At 44.1% G+C, this 9086-nt stretch overlaps 1 protein-coding gene across 1 annotated transcript; it reads left to right on the top strand.

Moving 5' to 3' along the window:
* Positions 1 to 1462: 1462 nt before the first annotated feature.
* Positions 1463 to 8739, top strand: FJX1 (four-jointed box kinase 1). Its single transcript, XM_058161666.1, has one exon. The coding sequence runs from the start codon at positions 1979 to 1981 to the stop codon at positions 3317 to 3319; it is 1341 nt and encodes a 446-aa protein (XP_058017649.1). The 5' UTR covers positions 1463 to 1978; the 3' UTR covers positions 3320 to 8739.
* The last annotated feature ends 347 nt before the right edge of the window (positions 8740 to 9086 follow it).

The following is a 9086-nucleotide window of genomic DNA, read 5'->3' on the forward strand; positions in this document are numbered from 1 at the left end:
CTACTTGCATTTTTATGTCCTTTCGAACTGCTAGGTTGGCAGAAGCTGGGACAAGTAACAGGAGCTCACCACATTATGCGGCATTAGGGATTCGGACTGCTGAACTGCTGACCTTCTGATTGACAAACTCAGCATCTTAGCCACTGAGCCACCACATCGCTATCCATTAGGTGCTCCTAAATTAATGGAATCATTCATATCAGTAAAACTTCTATAACAGAGCTTTCTTATTACACAAGGAATATGATTCAGAAGCTTACTGCCACAGATAGAGATAAAGAACAAAACATTTCCCAATTCCATGTTACAGAAGCTAACCAGACTATAGTTGAATTTTGCTTCCCGGCTAGCTGTTTCTTCAATGGTGAGGAATAGACTGAGGGGGTGGGTGAAGCAAAGTAAAGGTGCTGCTTCTGTCCTATCCAGTGGTCTGGATCTTCTGCTTGTCCAACTATAAAATTATATTTTCCTACCGAAAAGGGGCCACTCCCCACTTGTAGATCATCACAACAAGCCACTGCAACCTCTTTTTCCTGCAATACCCCTTTGGGTTTTGTTTTTGTTTTTTTGGGGGGAGGGGGGTTGTGTTTGTTTTTTATTTGCCTTTATCTGGTTCCCACTCTAAGAACAAGGCAGTCTTAATAAGTCTCTCTTTATACTGGTATTTCCGCAGCACTTTCCCCCACATTTTGGCACCATCCAAGGACAGCCTTGAGCTATGTAAAATCTGTTCCGTTTTGTCATATGTCACCTAACTTGGATGAAAGCCAGTGATTTGAAGCAGAGAATAACAGAAGTAGAATAAGGCAAGGGATTGGCAACTGGGAGCGGCAAATTTCACGCAGGTATTATTTTCTGCCCACTCAAGGATGCCTTAAATGGTTCTTCAAAATCAACGGTGGATAAAACCGGGTGGGGGAGGAGGGGGAGAAGGGATAAAATATTCCTACCGATTTCACTACAATCCTAAATCGAAGCGTCCGTGCATAAAGTAATGCATAACGCCCGATTATGCTAAGTAGAATTCAAACGTGTCTATTTGCATGGCTAAGAGGAGGAAAGAAACATCAGCCAGGGTTGTGTGTGTGAGTGTGTGTGTGTGGGGGGGATTTTGAGGGGGGGGGACCCGCACGGGATTTTTATGCTTAAATCAAGGGTTTAAGCGCTCCGCAGCAACCTTCGGGTGCCTTTGCTCATTACGAATGAACTGACCCCAGATTGCCGCCCAGACTATATTTCTCTCCCACCATTCCGTGCTGCTGCCTCCTACTCTGTTCCCGCTCAAAGAAAGAGCTCTTTGAAATCAGCAGCACAATGTGCCTCTCTCTCTCTCTCTCCCATCTTTTCTTCTAAACGGACCGAATCCTTTGTGCTTCCCAAGCCGGATGGGAGGAGGGAGGAGCGCTCGGAGATGGCCGGCCGGCTATCTCATCCCTTCGCCAAGATTGCTCCTCATCATCGCCACACACACACACCCCACCTCCACCAGATCCCGAAGGGCTTTTTCAGCATTCGGGGCGTGCCTAAGGTTCTCCCGCTTTCTTGGAAGCGCCCCCAGCCCCCGGAAAGGCATCGGGCAGCAGCGGGCCCACCTCTCGACGAGTCGTTGCCGCTTTAAGTGGAAGACCATGCTGGGCGGTGGGTTGGGTCCCTGTGCTCCCCCTCGCCTCCCCCACGTGGTCTCGGTTCTTGTGAATTTCAATCGCTAGAGGGTCTGTGTACAGACACCGGCCCCGCAGCCGAAGCTGGGGCGTCCGTCCGGAATCGGGGTTCTTCCTCCTCCTCCTCCTTACACGGGATCTTCCCTGCCAGCCTTTTAGGCAGGCTCCTGCCGGAATCTGGAACCGGCCACCGGCAGCCACCATGAACCAAGGCAGCCCCGATCGGCTGAGCCGCGGGGTAGCGCAGCTACCGAGTCCCGGAGCGGCGGACTGAAATCGCGGCAGCCTCCAAGCTCAGCACCAGCCGCGGGAGGAGAATGCAACGAGCGGGTCTGGCCGGGCTGGGCTCCGTGGCCGTGCTCTGGCTGCTAGGTTTGGCTTCCCTGGCGGGGCTGTGGAGCGGACGGATCGGGGACCCGAGAACGATCGAACTGAACTTCCCGCAGGAGCGAGCCGACTCGGCGTTCGGCAGCATCCAAGTAGCGCCGGCAGCACCGAGCCCTCCCCTCCAGACAAGTCGCCTCCAAGCCGCCCAGAAAACTTTCCGAGCGCTGCTCACGCTCCCGGGACAGTCGACGGAGCTTCAGGAGGGCCAGGGAGAAAGCGGGCAGGAGCCGCCGCTTCCTTCGGCTCGCCCTCGGCGGGAGAGGCAAGGAGCCATGGGAGCCGACGAGCAGTTTCCCTTCTTGCCGGTGCGCGGCGGGGTTTTCTGGAGCCAGACTTTGGAGGCTCAGGTGCCGCCGGGTTTTTCGGCGGAGGAGACCGCCTCGTGGCTGCGGGCGGCCCGGGAAGCGCGCGTCGTGTCGCTGGAGCGCGGCGGCTGTGGCCGCAGTTCCAACCGGCTGGCCCGGTTATCGGACGGGAGCCGCGCCTGCGTGCGCTACGGCATCAACCCGGAGCAGATCCAGGGCGAGGCGCTCTCCTATCACCTGGCCGGGCTGCTGGGCATTCAGGAGCGGCTGCCGCCTCTGGCTCTCTCCCGGGTGGAAGCCCGCGGCGGGCAGTGGGCGGAAGTGCGCGACGAGCTGCGCGGCTCCCATTGGGCCGAGGGGGCCGTGGTGAGTCTGGCGCGGTGGGTGGACAATCTGACCGACGTGGTGGCCCCCGCCCCCTGGCAAGCTGAGGCGGGGGCGCCGGCGGCCGGCCGGAGGTTGCAGCCCCTGGCGGCGGGGGAGCTGAGAGGCCTCAGCCAGGCGCAGCTGGTGGAGCTGGTGCAGTGGAGCGACTTGATTCTCTTCGACTATCTCACGGCCAACTTCGACCGGCTGGTCAGCAACCTGTTTAGCCTGCAGTGGGACCCGCGCGTCATGCATCGGGCCACCAGCAACCTGCACCGGGCCCCCAACGGGGGATTGGTTTTCCTCGACAACGAGGCCGGCCTGGTGCACGGCTACCGGCTGCTCGCCATGTGGGACAAGTACAACGAGCCTTTGCTGCGCTCCGTCTGTGTCTTTCGCGAGGGCACCGCCCAGAGAGTGCGGGAGTTGCACCGCCTCCGCAACGCGGCGTCCGAGCTGCTCAGGCTCTACCGGACTCGGGAGCCCCTGGCCGAGATTCTCGGCTTCCTCTCCGACCAGCAAGCCCAGATGCTCCAGGAGCGTATCGACTTTGTCCATAAGCACATTTTGCACTGCAAAGCCAAGGCCACCGCTCCGTGATGTTCTTTGGCTGGCGAAACCGCCCGGATTTATGAGACTCGGAAGAGATTCAAGAATGGGGAGAAGGACACCTGAAGGGGGTCTTTCCCGCTATTCAAGGGCCTGGGGATCAATATCCCTGAAGGAAATCAAGGCTGGGAAATCCCCCTCCCCTTTGGGGATTGACAGGAACCTCTTCCCGCAGAATGTTCCTGAGATTTCACAGAGGAATATGTGGCAAACCCAGCTAAAAATGAACACAATTCAGAGTTCTGTTTTGTGAGGATGAATAGCCAGTAGCTGAACTAGTTCTTGTCTCTCAGATACTTTGTTCCTGGAATCTATCTGCAGAATGTGATCCTTCTTTATCTGACACTCCTAGTGTTAAGTTCCCAGCTCCTGAAGGAAAAGCGCCTTGCTGCCAATTTCACTCCACTTGTGACCCTTGGGGAGGCCTGGATGTTTGGGAGAGATGCACTCACATGGCCTTCTGCACCCTGGGAACTTCCAAGATGCATGGAACCACATCTTACACCAGGCCCCAGCTGGCATGTTGGCCAAGGGTGATAGAAGTTGTAATCCTGTTCAACAGGAGGGTGCCATATTAAAGCTGGATTAAAATGTCATTACCCCACCCCCACCAGTTTTTAAGTATTAGATGTAACAATGCCCCCTTCTATCCCTGATCTGCACTATTGCCTATTACAGAAAAGGTCAAAAATACCTTCCCAATCTGCAGTTTTTGTTGAAAGTGCTGTAAAGATGCTGAGTAGCCGGGAGTTAGAAACATAGCTGAGTTTTAAGAGATGATTCATGCCTTTGATATAATCTATACATAAAAAATAGATTTATATGTCACTGTGTCATTTCCCTTAATGGATGTTAAGAGCTTCTCTTAACAATTGAAATTAAAAGGTCCTGTACAAAAGCTATGGTCAGCATTTAAATGAACCACCTCCCTTGTTCTTCCAGTGGGCATCAAGAGCTACTGTGTTTCTTTGTCACACCCTTTAAAAAAAAACAACGGTCCAGATAACAGTTAATTTAATTTCTAGATACTGTAGCTCCACTTACAGAACAGCATTTTCTAGTGAATTTCCAGCCAGCATGGACAGCGACAAAGTCAACAGTTGTAATAAGTGTGCAGAAAAGTCACTTAACAGTTTGGGGGGTGGAAAAAGTGGTTCCACAGCATTTCTGTTTTATATGTAACCCACTACTGTATAATAAAATGGGAGGGATTTCCAGGTTTATAGTATTGTCAGTGTAGTAAATTTTGATGCATTAATTTGGAGAAGAGAAAATCAGTTTCTTGCACTTTACTTTCTTTTTATATATACATATATATATATATACATACAAAATCTTGTTATTTAAAAAAAGTCTGCATTTTAGGTACATGATATATGTTCTTAAGCCTTTCTGTAATACACTAAAGAACTGGATATTTCAGTAAAGATGTGTTAATGTTTTGCCTCTTTTGTATCCAAGTTTTGGATTTCATTGTTCTATGAAGTCTTTCTTTTTCCATAATTTGAATGGAATAGAGTGAGTGATAGAGTTATTCCACACAGTAGGGAGAAGACTTATTTTTTGTAGATGGATTTCCTGCATTAAAGTATTCAAAATCAGATGAACACCACAGGCTATGTAAAACACACACATTGTAGATTTTACTGGTCTGTATAAGTGTCCTTCAATATGGTTCCTAGAAAATAATTATCCTGCTTTGTTTTGATTCTATCAGTTCAAATTTCAGCACAGCCTACTCTTGACTGTTTCACTGGTGTAAAAATCGTGTCCTTCAGAACTATCAAAACACTATATTTTTGACTAAGCAATTTTCAACAGCTGTTAATTTCTTTTCCATTTTGGTTTCTGGCAAACGAGTTACAAATGAAAAATCTCTGCCAATAATAATTTAGGACTTTGTTTTAGCTTAGCTTCTCTTTTGACTTTAGTGGTGGTACCTACAGAAGCTAAAATTAAAAGTATCATGACTTTTGCTAAGGTTCAGGACTTCAATCCAGCACTTATGAATGGAAGTTCTATCTTTTTCAGGACAGTCCTCTGAGTTTTAATTAATTAGTTGAGGGCATTTTTAAAAGAAATTTTTGTATATGGATATGCTGGTGTGGATTAATAACTTATGCTATGTATCAGAAACAATATTGGGGCTCAGATCTTCTAGAGCATATATAGTGTTATAGATCAGAGGCAGAAAGAATTCTGTAAGAAGGTAGAATAAGTGGGTAGAACATGAGTTCTGGAATTCTTTCCAGTTCTTTATCTGCAATGGTCATACATAGTTGGTGTGTATATTTTTGTCTGTGTAATGGAATACAGAAGCATTTCTATTCTCCCCTTGCAGGGCATCTTCTGGTTATATATATGTGTACCCTGGCAAACACAGGGCAGGTTGTGTATATGTTTCTCTAGGTCACGTGACCCGGAGAGATGTAAGCCAGAAAAATTTTCCTTCCCCCACATCAAATACTGTAGCCTAAATATTTGAGCAATCTATGGATATTGGGGTGGATAGGTTAATAGGAATAATTTGCATAGTAAACTTTCCTGGAAAATTTTCCAATCCAGTTTTTTTCCCCTCTGTTGACCAAGAGGTAAAGAACGAAGAATTTAAAATAGAACCATCAGCAACATTTTGATTCAGTGCCTCTCCTACAGAGATGAACTAAGGGTATTTAACTTTTTTTTCTGGATTGTTTTTCTCTGAAGCTCCCCAGCATATTTTACCCATTTTTGAGTTAACTCTCCTTTGCCAGCTTTTTCCTCCACACCAGATATGCTACTGTTCTGTTCCACTTTCACAGAGTTAATCCTGCTGACTGATGGACAGAATCCTGAGCTCCTTTACATAATTTCTGTGTAATATTTCATTAGGTTGGAAAGAATAAAAAGGGTTCTTTCTATAGCTTCTAGTAAATTGCAGGCTTCCAAGAAGCAGTTTTTCAATGGTGGGATCTGTTTGAACCTTTGTGATCATAATTCCCTCAGAAATCAAAAATATTGTGGTGTTTTTAAACAGGGGCATCACATCTGAGAAGCAAAATTCTGGACAATCTCTAGATGGTGGCAACGAGTTAAGAGTTTTGTGTATTTCTTTTCTGCTATTTTAGTGGAAATCCATATTTTTGCAGCCCAGCTATGGTAGCCCTAGTTAAATACTGAACCCTTAAATGCTTAACTAAGTTACAATCTCTGAGGGAGATGGACAGTTTAGAAATATGAAATATAAATAAATAAATAATCCTCAAACCCTACAAAAGCCCTAGAAGTCTCTTTCCCTCCACAGCTTCAATTGACAAGGTTCTTTATTTAACTCTTATTTATAGCTCACAGCTTTTTATCACTCAGCACAAAGCACAGGCTCCCATGTGGCTTCTTTTGCCATTTACATGATAATATGGAATTTAACTGTGTAATTTTTTTAGCGTGTATGTCAGCATGAGTTTTGTAGCTTACTCGGATGCAGTGCCTCAGACTCTTTTCACCTAATGAAAATACATTTAAATAATATAGCAGTGGCAGCATACATTTAAAACCATCTGTAAAGGTAAAAGGCAGTGCCATAAACATCCCAAAATCTTTTTTAAAGCTTTCTAGAAATCTCAACTGGATCACATCTTTGGCGGCTTAACAGATGATTCATCTTCCTTGCCATTGTGTCAAAATTTAAGTCTCAGATAATTGTACCTTTCCGAAAGAATCACGGGCATATGCTTTGATGATCAGTGATGATCATTTCAAATGATACAACAACAGTGGGTTCAGAAATGAGGGGCTACTTGGAAAGCAGAGAAGAAAGGGAGAAGAAAGCTGCAAGGTGTGGAAAAAACGGCTTCATAAGGGATAATAAGGGTTGGATTATAGATTTCAGAAGTATGAGTGACTTGGTTGAGACATCATATTGCTTTTAACCACGAGTTGAATAAGAAATATTCTGATTCAGTATTCTTACTGAATAAGCAATATTCTAGAATGCTCATAGCATGAAGCTACAAATCATCACTTGCAATCATAGCAGGATACTGAGCCAAAACATAAACAATACAGAGTGATAGGCATTTTGTCCTCGTTGGTTCCTATTTGCTATGTTTGATCCTAACATTTCATTCAGAAATAATTGCTCTTTCAATTGAATAGCAAAAGCACATAGACTTATATACAGCTTAACAGTGCTTTACAGCATTCTCTGAGTGGTTTACAGAGTCAGCATATTGCCCCCAATAATCTGGGTCCTCATTTTACCAACCTCTGAAGGATGGAAGGCTGAGTCAACCTTGAATCGGTCAGACTCTAACTGGAGTGAGCAGTGAGTTAGCCTGCAGTACTGCATTCTATGAAACTGGGTTTTAATGAAGTGTATTTATATTCTGTCATCAGATTTCAGTGGGACTCTCACATACCTGAATATTCCCTAGATTATCTCTTTAGAAAACTAGAGAGAGAGAAATAATTCTAGCCTAATATTCTGTATCAAGCTTACTGCAGATCTGAGTAACCTCTGATCTTAACTTGGTTCCTCTGACTTCACAGTTAATGATATTCTAAGGTTACCAATGACCTTAACTTATGTAGTTTCACACTCGGAGAACAACTTGAAGAACAGAAGTGTGGCTTCCTGGGCAAAGGCTTTCTAGAGACGTAGTGACAATGGGCAAATTTAATCAACTGTTTTCAGCAGCTTTTAGATAACAGGCAAGGTAGGGTAGGTAGCTTTAGCCTTGCTTATCTTTGAATTTATCTTGACACTGAATTGGAAACACTTCATTCTGCAAAGGCCAAAGTAATAGGTTTTAAACAAGAATTGCATTGTATTCTGATTTACTTTTATAAAACTAGATCCTAGTTACTTGTTGCTGTTTATTTCCTCAAATTTAGCAGCAGAAAGTAAAAAAAATGAAACATCACATATGAAACTACATTCATTAATAATTTTCTGGTTAAAATTGTATAGAAATGCATCCCAAATCAGTTGGTGAAATTAATAGTATTTCAAATGGTATTGCCCTGATTAAATAGACTTGGTACAGGATTTTTTTTAATAATATCCTTTTCACAAAGAAAACAAGAGCAATATATCTGCTTCGCTTTACTTTTAAAAAAAGCCTCAATTTTCCAGTCTTAACTTGGTCAGAGTTGAAGGATGTTTACAGAGGGCTGAAGCAAAAAAGGCTAATGGTTTTGTGCATAGTGTGTGGTTAAATAAAATTTATGGCTTAGCACAATGAGACAGGATATATATATATTTAAGGCATCATTCACTTAACTACAGCTTCTCAAATCAACCACAGTTTGCTGTATTCATACTTTTGCTTATGTGCAGATCAAATGTTTAAATAAAAACATTCTCTGATCATTGAAATAATTATATAAAAATGAAATGTTGTGAAATCATCTACCTACAAGTTTTTATTGAAATTATTTTGTAACAATGGCTAAATATAAGCACTTGTGCTAAACTGCAAGTTCTTCAATTCATTTATTAAATTATAATAGCTGTTTCACACACCATATCATAAATCATGATTTACAAACCACAATGTGCTGGACTTGTACAAAATGCTTCAACAAAACCATGCACACCACAGTACAGGTTAAGATAATGTGGAAATTCAGCCAATGCATATAACTTTACACCCTAATTTTTAAAGTCGTTTTTCATTTTAGGGGGAAATGTTTCTAACCTGAATTTAATTTTGTTCCCTATTGGTGTCAAGAAAATTACACGGTTCTTTTCATGAAGTGGCTAAAAGTAATTTTTTCA

Source organism: Ahaetulla prasina, chromosome 1, assembly GCF_028640845.1.
Source record: "Ahaetulla prasina isolate Xishuangbanna chromosome 1, ASM2864084v1, whole genome shotgun sequence".
NCBI classification, from domain to species: domain Eukaryota; kingdom Metazoa; phylum Chordata; class Lepidosauria; order Squamata; family Colubridae; genus Ahaetulla; species Ahaetulla prasina.